This window comes from Hyperoodon ampullatus (assembly GCF_949752795.1).
Source record: "Hyperoodon ampullatus genome assembly, chromosome: 2".
Classification (NCBI taxonomy): Eukaryota; Metazoa; Chordata; class Mammalia; order Artiodactyla; family Ziphiidae; genus Hyperoodon; species Hyperoodon ampullatus.
The window spans coordinates 22203358-22215709 of record NC_136915.1 but is presented as its reverse complement, the minus strand read 5'-3'; the positions used below and the strand labels follow the sequence as shown (position 1 = coordinate 22215709).

The 12352-nt window shown below is 53.9% G+C and overlaps 1 protein-coding gene across 1 annotated transcript in view; it reads left to right on the top strand.

Moving 5' to 3' along the window:
* Positions 1-12352, top strand: part of SLC9A1 (solute carrier family 9 member A1) — a gene marked incomplete at its 3' end in the record, with an annotated part of 48105 nt that overhangs the window by 28477 nt on the left and 7276 nt on the right. The window contains exons 2-3 of the mRNA XM_079726817.1: positions 7780-8240; positions 11287-11537. Coding sequence (XP_079582943.1) covers positions 7780-8240; positions 11287-11537 — 712 coding nt within the window. The remainder of the gene's footprint in view (positions 1-7779; positions 8241-11286; positions 11538-12352) is intronic.

The window sequence follows — 12352 nt, the reverse complement described above, 5'->3', positions numbered from 1 at the left end:
CCAGCATCTATCCTGTGGGGGGTGGGGAGAATCTGCGGGAGTGATGCGGGAGTGAAATTCATTCAGCAAATGTTTATGGAGAGCTTGGGTGATTGGGGAGGCTGGACTAGGTACCTAGAGTTGCTGTTCCAGCTCAGGGTGAGGTGAGGGGGAGTAGGGGGTACTGAAATGGGTCTTGAGACCCAGGGAGAAGTCTGGTGGGAGTGAAAGGCAGGGCAGGAATAGAACCTGGCTCAAGGGCCAGGCCTGAAGGTCAGGGGCCCCTCGGAGGCCCGCAGCATCAGCTCGGGCCCCTTGACTTGGGTCCTTGCATGCCTGCCTCCTCCAGCTGTGTGCCAGCACCTTCCTCGCTTCCAGTCTCATTTCCAGGCTGGCTGGAGGCCTCAGGGTCCTTGAAAGGCTTTTGAGACGCCCTCTCTGTACATTTGTTCACTCTTCCCCCATCAGCCCCCTGCCCTCCAGACCCAACTTCAATTCCACGTCCTTTAGGAAGCTTCCATCATTCCCTTAACCCACTCATCCTGAGCATTATTTTCATGGGGCTCAGGATATTTGGAAAGCCACCTCAGATCCATTCGACAAGATTAGTGCCAGCCACGTGTGCTGGGCTGCCAAGTCGACTAGCACACCAGCTACAGAGCTCTCATTCCTCAGTTTGCAGGAGCTCCTGACTCAGCCTGGGGGTTCAGGGAAGGCTTCCCAGAGGAGGTGACACCTGCGCTGGGTTTTGAAAGGTGGGTAGAAGTTCAAGGTGAAGGATTTCCCTCTGTGTGCACAGAGATGGGGTTTGGGGACTTCTAGCAACTGGAGGACAGGGGTTGATAGGGATGGGAGGTTAAGTAAGTGCTAAGCGTTAACGAACCTGGAATCCTGATCACAGCTTCTCCTGCCAGGTCTCCGAGAGGGCCCGGCAGTCACAGCATCACTCTGCTTATTGCTTTCGAGTCTCCTTGTCCCCGCCCTGCCCTCCGGCCCATGTGGCATTTCTGCCCTTACCTCTCCTTTATCAATCATCTCTGAAGTTTGTCTGCCACGTCACAATGTACAGGTGCTTCTGTATCCAGTCCCTTGATTCTCACTTGTCTACACCTGAGGAAACTGAGGTCGTCTGTGGTGTAATGATTTGCCCAAGCCTCCTGGTTACTAAAGGGCAGAGCGGGGCCTCAAACCCAGGTTTTGACCCCCTGGCCTAGTCCTCTTTTCCCCATGCCTCAGGTGGCCCAGCATATGCTGTTGTGTTCTCAGCTAGCTTATTAGCTAATTTCCCACCCAGACTCGATGTTCCCAGAGGGTGGGACCCTGTCTCCCTGAGATGTGGATTGAAACAGGCAAGAGATAGAGGTACCATTTGGAAGAATGATGGGAAAAGGCACAGAGAGAGACTGACTCCACGAGCATGGGGAACAGTTCTTCTCCAGGTACTTGGAACAGATTTATTTTTGGCTGTTTTGCAGGGGAGGCATATTGCAGACTTGAATTCTCTTCCTGTTGATGCTCACAGGTTTAGTTTTCATTGATGCAGCCTGGCACAAAGAACTGGCAATTAGGAGACCTGGGTTCTCATTCTGACTCTGCCACTTCCCAGCTAGGTAGCCTTGGGCAAGTCACTTCACCTCTCTGAGCCTCAGTTTCTTCATCTGTCAGATGGGGGTCAGGATATGAGATGAAATGAGAGGAGATATGTAAAAGCCTTGCATCAGACACTCTAAGTGTCCAGTAAGTGTTTTTCTCCTTCTCTGTGCTGGAGATTGTATCTTAAAGTGAATCATGATCAAATATAGTCTTACTGAGTGGGCACTGTTGGTTTACATTTTTTTTTAATTGTTGCTCATTGGGTGACTCCTGTGGGCCAGGAGCTCTAAATAAATGATCTCAGTGACACAGCCACCCTGGTCACTGGGTGACCACGTCAGTCATCACCCCAGTGACAGAGGAGAGACCAAGACTCAAAGAGAAATGTAACAGGTATTGTGCTAAGTGTTTTACATACACCATCTCATTTAATCTTTTCAGCAACACTCATATTTGGATATTGGCAAAGGCTTGGCGAAGTCAAGCCTTCCTATTTGTCTTTTTCTTTCCTTGTTTTTCATTCACTCATTACCCATACATCCATTTGCTACGTGCAGGGTACTTATGCTGGGGTCTTTAAAGAATACAGACCCTAGAATGCCTTTTTTCCTGCTTCTCTCTCTGGTAAACGTCAAAGCCCAATTCAGATGGTCCTGCTCTGGGAGCATCACCTACTCTTGAAATTTCAGAGCCCCCTTCCCTTTTCCCACACTTCACATCTGAAAGTCAGTTTTATCTCAATTCACAAATAGTTAGTATGCCTACTCTATGCTGGCATCTGGAGACCCAGCTGACTCTAGAAAGTTCCCACCCTTAGGGAGCTCAACACCTAAGTGATGGACAAGTGCGCACCAGCAGGTCATGATAACGTAGAGTGATTCACGTTATACCTGGGTTTTGAAGCTCATAATAATAATAGCAGTCACCGCTTTTTGCTAGCATCGAGTGCCAGCATTGTTTGGCATTCTTTGCCCTGATTATGTCCTCTTGTGCTCCAGAAACCTTCTGAAATAGGCTTTTACACAGATGGGGAAACTGAGGTTAGGAGACGTAACATGCTCAAGGCCACCAAGCTAGTCAGTGGCTACACCCTGAATGGAACCAAGGGCAGAGTGGCGAATGCCACACATCTTCGTCTCTGCCGGTCTGGCTGCAAACCTACTGAGGCGCCGCCAGCTGCGTCTGGTTTATCTTTCTCCCTGGTCCTCAGAGCTGACTGTTGATGGTGGGAAGAATCAACACTGAGAGGAATCTGACTCAAGAACAATCAGAGCCCCTCCTACCCCAAAGAACCCTCCAGCCCCAGTGGAGACCGGAGCTGAATACAGACCAGGCAGGCAGGGGCTGAGCAATCTGACAATTCCCTCCTGCTACCCTAGGAGTTTAGGAGAAGACTGACCCCTTCTGGCTGAGTTAACTGGGGAGTGAGGCGGCAGGCTTAAAAGATGGGAAAGATTCCCCAAGGTCTTTCCTCGGCCTCTAGAGTGGAAGAGGAGCAGTGGCGCGACTTTTCTGGAGAAGAGCTCCTGGAAAGAAACACCTCTGGCACCCTGGCAACCACTTTGGGGCTCTTCAGTCCTGGGTTCTGACGCTCCCCTTAGAAACAAATAACCATAAAACCAGGGATGATGTAGGGAGTGGCTAAGAACACAGACTGGAGCCAGACTGTCTGGATTTGAATCAGTTACCAGCCGCTTGACTTTGAGCAAGTTGCTTCACCTTTCTGTGCCTCAGTTTCCTCATCTCTAAAAGGAGGGGATGGTAATTGTGACTTCCCAGAGCTTGGTGAGGTGCAAGTAAGTTAGACGTGTCAGCACACTGCTGTAAACTATGGAGTGCCAGGCTTTCCTTGGGAGGTATTACCTTTCATTACTATAGTTGAGACTGGTTGCTGGGGCAGTTGAAGAGGGAGTTAAAGAAACGGAATTGTTGTGCAACCAGGAACCCCTTGGGACCTGGCCGAGTTGCAGCCCCAGAGCAGTCCTCAGGCCTGGAACTAGGACAGCAGAGCCCATCGCGTGCCCCTGGGTCCTTGGTGACCCGGCCCTGGTGGGCCAAGGAGGCCCCTCTTCCCGGCACTCTCCTCTGACCGCCAGGGCAGGGGAAAGATTCGGGAAGTGGGACTGGGGTGTCTGGTCACCCCGGCAACCAAGGGTGACGTGGGACAGCCTCGCCTGCCTGCTCCACTGTGCCAGTCTCAGCAGATGGGGACAGTCTGAGGAGCTGTAAATAAAATATTCTCATGGTGGAGAGCAGAGAGGCTGCAGAGGACCAGGAGCCCCTCATCAATCTGACGTTTAGTCCAGTGCCTGTTCCATTTACGTGTGTGTGTCAGAGAGAGAGTATGTGCGTGTGTCTGTGTAAGAAGGAGAAGAGGGTGGGTGAGTGTGTGTGTTTGTCAGAGTATGTGTGTCAGAGAGAGCAAGAGTATGGGTGATTGTGTGCATGTGTGTGTGTAAGAAAGCGAGTGTGTGTGTCAGAGAGAGAGTGTGTGTGAGTATGTATGTATGTGCGCGTGTGTGTGTTCCCACAGTGCCCCCACTTGCCCAACTGCCACCTACAAGAGAGAGTGAGGAACACCTCTCCCCTCCCCCAGCCTCTTCATATCAAAGGGAGGCCAGCCCCAACCTGTGTCTGCGGGTTTGCCCCATGGCGGGGATGTTGAATTCCACACCTTCTCCTCCTGTCCTTGCTCTGGGAGGCCTGGGTGCTCCTGAAGGAGGCCGTGTGGCTTGAGCGATCACTGGACTTGGAGCTTCACGGGTTCTCGTGGTGGGACTGGTCGTGACCACTGACAGGTCACCGCTTCTCTTTGAGTCTCAGTTTCCCCAACTGTGTAATGGGGGATTTGGATGATCTCCAAGGTCTGTTTCACCTCTCACGGAGCTGGATCTGATTCTAATTGCCTCTGCCCCACCCCCGATTCCATCCTGGTGACATCACCACTGCCACAAGTTCGAGCCTTGGAAGTTTTGCCTCATTTCTTGGCATCTTGGGGTCTTGCCTCAGTGCTGGTCCTTTGTGAGGGGACCAGGAACCCAACTGTCCCCCTTTCACCCCACTCAGTGTCAGCAAGCTTCCTGCGCTTTGAGGGGACTCTTCAGGGGTACAGGCTGGGGACTCCACAGGGTGGAGTCAGGACCTTGGGAGAGGGACACCCCAGAACAGGCCCTCAGGCCCCCTTCCACCGTGCTGATGACAGAATCTACCCCCTCCCCCTGAAGCTGCGATCCCAGACCTTCCTCCCCAGCTTGGGCCTGCCCCCGCCCCACCCCCCACCCCATTCCCTCGCCTTCCGGGCCGGAGTTCCTTCTGCTCCCTGAGAGGCAGGGCCAACACAGGAAGACCTGGGAGGATCTGCTCCGGGAGCAGGGCTCCAGCCCCAGGTACTCTGGGGGCTGCTTATTTGAAGAAAGTAAGATGCTCTGAGCTAGAGTCAAACTCCTCCATTAGACTCTGGGGAGGCTACTGAATTTTGCCGGAGCCCCAGCTTTCTCTTCTGCAAAATGGGGACAATACCTATCCCACAGGGCTGTTGTGAGGACTAAAGAGGTGACATGTGCCATGCTCCCTGCTCAGGGCCTGGCTCCTGATGCACCTTTAGGAGTAAAGAACATTCTTTATGTTATTGTTCTTGGCTTGTTTCACACAAATACACACACACACACACACACACACCCAGCCCCCCACCCCCACCCAGGGGCTGTGGCTTATTTGCCTCTGGGTCTCCGTGCACTGCCTGGCACTTCCTGGGGCCAGGAAAGCTCTGTGGATTGGTTGATGGCAGAGAGGACAGTGAGACAGTTTCAAAGCCTAACATGCTAGGTGGAGGTGGAAGCTGTCCTCCACCTGCCCTGGGCTGTCTCTTTAGACTCTGCCTCCTCTTGAGGCAGCCATTGGTGCCCAGCTCCCAGGGGTGGGGGGTAGGGGTGTGGAGGCCAGCTGGCTGGGTTTGGCTTCCCCAAACTCACATCCTGTCTCCCCAAGGATATGGTGTCAGCCACACGTGGCGGGGGGGTAGAGGTACAGGAATGGAGAGGCAAACTAGACTATGCAAAGTTCTGCAGGCAAAAGAGGATGTAGCTCACTTGCAAGGAATTTGTCAAGGTTGAAACATAAGAATAAACAGTGGGGGGGACTTCCCTGGCAGTCCAGTGGTTAGGACTCGGTGCTTTCACTGCCATGGGCCCAGGTTCGATCCCTGGTCAGGGAACTAAGATCCCGCAAGCTGCACAGCGTGGCCAAAAAAAATTGACAGTGGGGAGCGGGGAGCATGAGACATGAACAAAACCAGATGATGGAGGCGGTGCTGAAAGTTTGGACTTTAACCTTTTAGCAAGTGATCAAGGGAGACTCAGACTCAACCTGACCTACCCTTCCCAGTGTACCAGCCGGGTGAACACTGAGGGTTACTGAAGGATGCTCAAAGACAGGGGACGGTGGGGGGGCCTTTTTAGCTAAGAGGTGACTTTTGGTCAGGTCTGTTTTCAAGTCTCCTGGCCTAGGTGGAGATGCGTTTTTTTCAACATGTTTGGAGTATCTCCTGGGTGCTTGGCGCTGTGACAAGGTTCTGGGCCAGATAGTGTACTGAGTCTTGAATTGTAGCTGTACTGGCACCACCCAGATCAGTACCTGAGAGCAGGAGGGCTTTGGGCGTGGGGAGGGATGTTCCTCTTCCTTCCCAAGGATCTCAGGGATGAAGAGAGCAGAGACCTGGCCAAACAGGTTATCGGGAATCACGTGGGTCCTGGCCAAGCCCTTTGCATTTTCAGATCAGTAGATACTTGTTGAGTGCCTACTGTGTCCCCAGCCCTGGAGATATAATCATAAACAGATATGGAATCTGCCTGCACAGAGCTTACAGGCTAAGGAGGGGAGGAGAGCAAGAGCTTTCACCTTGAGCAAAGTGTCAAGCAGACCCTCTTAACCAAGAGGACCTTGAGGGTTATGTGCACGACATGCAGCTAGATGCCCAGGTCTTCTCCACCCACCTCCTCACCCAAAACAAACCAAAAACCCATAGCCAAACCCATAGCATTGGGAGGTGCCCTCTGTGAAAGGGATTTTTGCTACCTCCCAGCTCTGGGTTTGGAACCAAAGGGGCCCGCTGCAGAGAGTGGCCTGCTGCTACTGCTGGTCAGGACCTGGCTTGGGGAGATAGTTGATGGGTCTCAAGCAGAGGGGCATTTCATGCCTTAATGAGGAGGAAGGAGAGGTTGACTTAAAGAACTGCGGAATTTGATGGGAGCCTCTGAGTCAGACCTGGGTTCTGTCCTGGTTCTGCTACTGATTTGCCCTGTGACCTTGGGCAAGTCCCTTCCCCTTTCTGAGCTTCAGTTGCCCTGTCTTTAAAGTGGGTGGAATTGGGCTAGAAACAGGGTGGCAAACAGGTTTTGTCTCACATGCAAAAATGATGTATTGCTGTCGGCTTCCTGAGCAGCTCTCTGGGCTCAGCAGGAAAGCACGCGAGTCTGGGATTGGAAGTTGCTGCGTGCGTTCTGCACGTTTGCAGGCCCCCAGCGGTATGATTCCCCAGGCTCCTCCCTGCACTGATACTCTTTGACTCCTATGTGCTTCTTCCTATCTCCTGTGTCACTTCCCCACCAACCATTGTCTGCCTTTTGCTTAAATACCTCCATGATGAGGAACTGGCTGTCTTCGCTCAGACAGAGTTGTTGGATTGTTAGGCCTGGTCTTGAGCTCACATCTGTCTCCCTGAACTTGTGCCTGGAAAGTGACTTGGGTTCAGGTGTAGGTAATGCCCTTAGGATTGCAGATAGAAGTTGTGAGAGGGGAAGGCAGCAGAAAAGAACTCCTACACTGACCTGGGCAGACAGGGTGGTCAGGGAACTTGGAGGTACTTGGAGCCTCAGTAATCAGTGTATAATTTCCGCTTTCTGGAGGCATACAGAGCTGCTTCTTTCTACTACTTTATGACAGTGACAGAGATAGCATCTGTATATCCTTTGCAAAAAGCACTTTAACAGCATCATCACTTAGTTTATACAGCAACCCTCTGAGGCTGGTATCATCAGCTCTGTTTTACAGGCGAGGAAGCTGAGGCTCAGGAAGTTAACGAAGCGGCCTTCTGAAGCCAAGCCTGTGCCCCTCTCACCAGCTGCCCTCCTCGTCCCCAACCCCACCCCCAGCCTTCTGTTCTCCTCGCTCCCCGCAAGCCCACGCCTCCCATTCTCTCTCCCTCTGCAGGTTTCCACGTGATCCCCACCATCTCGAGCATTGTCCCAGAGAGCTGCCTGCTGATCGTGGTGGGGCTGCTGGTGGGGGGCCTGATCAAGGGCGTGGGCGAGACGCCCCCCTTCCTGCAGTCAGACGTCTTCTTCCTCTTCCTGCTGCCCCCTATCATCCTGGATGCGGGCTACTTCCTGCCGCTGCGGCAGTTCACAGAGAACCTGGGCACCATCCTGATCTTCGCTGTGGTGGGCACGCTGTGGAATGCCTTCTTCCTGGGCGGCCTCATGTACGCCGTGTGCCTGGTGGGCGGCGAGCAGATCAACAACATCGGCCTCCTGGAAAACCTGCTCTTCGGCAGCATCATTTCAGCCGTGGACCCCGTGGCCGTGCTGGCTGTCTTCGAGGAGATTCACATCAATGAGCTGCTGCACATCCTTGTCTTCGGGGAGTCCCTGCTCAATGACGCCGTCACTGTGGTGAGGGGGCAGGGACCACACCCACGTGCACACAAGACGCAGATCCGAATTCAGGTCCAGAGTGAATCCCACATCCACCCGCTAATGATAGTAATAAGATAGCAAATGTCCATTCCTGCTTGCTGTGTGCAGACATCATGATGGGCACTGGCCACGCATTATCTCCTTTCATCCTCATGTCCACCTTAGGAGGTGCTTATTATTCTGACTTTACAAAGGAGGAATCAGGCTCAAAGAAGTTAGATAACTCGCTAGAATATGATAGAACCAAAATTAGAAGCCAGGTCTGTCTGACTCCAGGGCCTGAGCTCTTGGCCTTACCAGGTCATATGCTCTGTCCCTGATGGATTGTGGTGTGACCTTGTTAAATTACGTATCCTCTTTGTGCCTCAGTTTACCCTTTATAGACCATTTAGTCTCTGAGGGGCGTTTCGGCTTTCATGTTAGCTGTGTTTTAAGTTAGAGTTTAATTTGTGCAGAGTTGGGGGGCAGCAATTGTGGAAGGGGACCTTGCCTCTAAAACCTCCAGAAAGTGACAAGTAAAGTGGGCTGGTTTGGGTTGGCCACTTCCTTACTGTGTGAGCTTAGGCAAGCGACTGTACCTCTCTGGGCCTCACCTTTGACAGCTGCAAAGTGGCAGAGTAGTTAGTGCTTTCCTTCCAGGTCTAACAAGGACAGACACCCCCTAATGCAGGGTCTGCACGTGGCATGGCCGTATATGTTTGCACACACCCTTCCTCCCCGTCGGCTTCCTCAGGAAACAGATACGTGTATGTGCACACTCACGTTGTGTTGTGAAAACGCCTACACCCCCCTCCTAGCTGGACCCCTCAGAGAGCAGCTGCCCGCACAGGAAAACACAAGGACATGCGTGCACGCTCGCACACACACTCCCACTTCCCCCCCAGCCCCTCAGGAAGCTCCACCTGAAAGAAGTGACAGACGGTGGTGGTCGGCTGCAGACAGCCTGGGCTTCCTCTCCCTCTTCCTTCCCTGCTGCCCTCGTCAGCTCCTTGTGAGGCTGGTGGAGCAGCAGCCTGACCTGAGCAGGCTGGCATCTGTCCTGTCTCTTCTTGCCCAGGGTTACCAGACCAGCCTGTTGCCCCATCTGTAACAGGGATTGCAGTGCTTAGCCTGTCATCCTCCCGGGGTTCTGACAGGAGTCACACTCACTGATGTCTGCAAAATCAGTGAGTGCCAGAGACGAAGCCCTCCCCAGAGGATCTGGGTGTTGGGGTTCAGGTTGGCACTACTGGGGAGCAGCAGGGCGTGGTTGCAAGAGTGGATACCTCAGTGCAGCCACCTTGGGCCACAGCCACACCTCCTCAGGACGGTGGCAGCATTGATGGTGATCGCTGGTGTTCACTGAGTGCTTCCTGTCGGACTATGTATTGTCTCATCTAACCTGCACAGAAACTCCATGAGCTTAGCATGGTAATTTCCCCCAGTTTTCCAGGTGAGGAAACTGAGGCACTGAGAGATTAAGGAACTCGCCCAAGGTCATATTAGCTGATAAATGATGTAACTGGGGTTCACATCTACACAGTCTGAGTCCAGAGTCCAAACGCTTACCAGTACGCTACTCTGCTTCTCTAGTCCCAGGGACAGTGGTACCAGGCCAGAAAGGAGGACCTTGCCCTCACTGGCCCAGGTGGTGCACTTTAGGGACCCATGAATTTCCTCAGGCCAGGAATAAGTTTAGGTAGCCCAGGGCTGAGAATGCACTGCTGTCCTTCACCGGAGCCCTGCCCTGTCTCCCGGATGGCTGTGTCCTGGCAGCACCGGGGACTGGGGCCGGTGCTTGGCATCTCCCCTTCCTGTCTAGCCCCAGTCAGGCCCTTTCTAGAGCTCTGGGCATGGGTGTGAGTGCCCCATTTTCCAGACAGTAGAGCTGAAGGCTGCCCCAAGCTGAGTGGCCTCAGGCCTTTGCCCTGGAGCAAAGGTGCCCTGCTTCCAGGTGCGGCCCAGGTACTGGGGGCTTTGGAGGGTTCTGTCTCAGGGACCCTCAGGTCCTCTTCCCCACTCCCTCAGCATCCCCTGGGCCTGGACACTCCCCAGCTGGTTTCTAGGTAGAGCTGTTTAGGAGCGGGCCAAGCAGCCAGCACCTAAGAGGGGGCAGAACCTCCAAGCTGAATCCCCAGGGAGGCCCCATCCACTGCTGTCAGGGAACAAGCTCTAGGCCCAGTTCTGCTGCTCCTGGGCTGGGGGCCGTCTGGCAAGTCGCTTCACTACTCTGAGCCCCTAAGTTTAGCAAGGGAACAAGCATCCTTAGCCTGCCTACGTCTTCAGGCTGTAGTGTGTTGAGCAGGATGACCATAATCAAAGGGCTTTACAGTGTATGAAGTGCCACTTAAAGTCTGATGGTAGTGTTACAATGACCGTTTATTTCCCCCGCCCGGAGGTGGGGAAGCCATGGAGAGCCTCTAGTCCCACAGTGCCTGAACTTGGTGGTTCATTGCAACCACTTGTTGAGCAGAGATTTCTGGGCCCCACTTCCACACAGTCCAAGTGGGGTATGTATGGCCTGGCCATGTATATTTTCAGAAAACTTCACCGGTTAAGTCCTGTCCTAGTTCATTATCTGAACTTGCCCTGCTTTGTGCTGAAGGAAAAACCGAAATCCAGGCAAGGATATGAGAGGCGAACTTGGTGCAATAGCAGCTGATACTGTGATAGGCACTTTGCCTTCATCGACTAATTTAATCTCACAATAGCCCTGTAAAGTCGGTACTATTACCCCTATTTTCTGGTCAGGAAAACTAAAGCACAGGGAGATAGAGTATTTGTCTCACGTATACAACTGGGGAGCGGCAGAGCCAGAATTTCAACCCAGGTGGTTTGGCTGCAGAGCTGTGCTCTTTACCTGCACAGCACGTTGCAGGCCCGAAGACCCTTTGGCCCCGAGACCGGTGGTTTTGGCACCTGCTTGGTGCTAGGGTTTCTCTGCTACCACATGGCCGTGGTCAGCGGAGGGGATAGGATCACCCTGGGTGGACCCCCGGGAGCCGTGGGGCATCCTGCCGACCAGCCTGCACACTCTTCCTAGGTCCTGTATCACCTCTTTGAGGAGTTTGCCAACTACGACCGCGTGGGCATCGTGGACATCGTCCTCGGCTTCCTGAGCTTCTTCGTGGTGTCCCTGGGCGGGGTGTTTGTGGGCGTGGTCTATGGGGTCATCGCAGCCTTCACCTCCCGGTTCACCTCCCACATCCGCGTCATCGAGCCGCTCTTCGTCTTCCTCTACAGCTACATGGCCTACCTGTCAGCCGAGCTCTTCCACCTGTCGGGCATCATGGCGTGAGTCTGGGCGTGGCGTAGGGGGCTGCCAACTCAGATTCCCCAGGCTTATAGGGTCAAAGGGAGCTACCCAGCGGCCAGCCCCCAGATCCAGACTCCAGGTCCCAGGGCTTCCCCTGAAGCACTGAGTTTAAGGTTCTGGAAGGTCTCAGCCCAGCTATTTCTTCCCTTCATTTGTCGCAAAGGGAACCCCTTGGTGGTAGCTGGACACAGTCACGCTTGCTGCTGCCCTCAGCAGCCCCAGCAAGGAGGCTCCAGGCTTCCCTTGAAGTGACGGTCCTGGAGGTCCTGAGGCCCCAGATGGGTCTTGAAGCCGGGGGAGTGTGGAGAGGCAGTGAGGTGCAAAGGTGCTCACAGTAGGGGAGGCCATTGGAAGTGTAGAGGCGGGGCCGGATTGGGGCACTGGGGGTGACCACAAGGAGGCTGGGCCAGCAGGAATGGGGCCCAGGGGTGGGCACCAGACTGGGAGGGCTTGGGCTGCTGCTCGGAAGAGAACTCCCCGTGGGGACCCCCACAGGTTAAAGGGACCCCACACTCAGGGGGATAAACCTAAGGCCGCAGACTTCTGTAAGGTGGAACGGCAGCATGGCCTCGGGGAGAAGGCACAGGCCTAGGAGTCGGGCAGCCCTTCGTTTGTGTCTCACCTCTGCCACTCGCTGGCCGTGTGGCCGTGGGCAGGCGACTTTATTTCTACAAGTCTCAGATCTCTCATCTAGAAAACACAAGAATATGCCTGTGTCTACAGGGTTGGGTAAGAGGATTGAGTGAGAACAGGGCGTCTGACTCGTAAGGGGAGCTCAGGAGACGGGCACCTG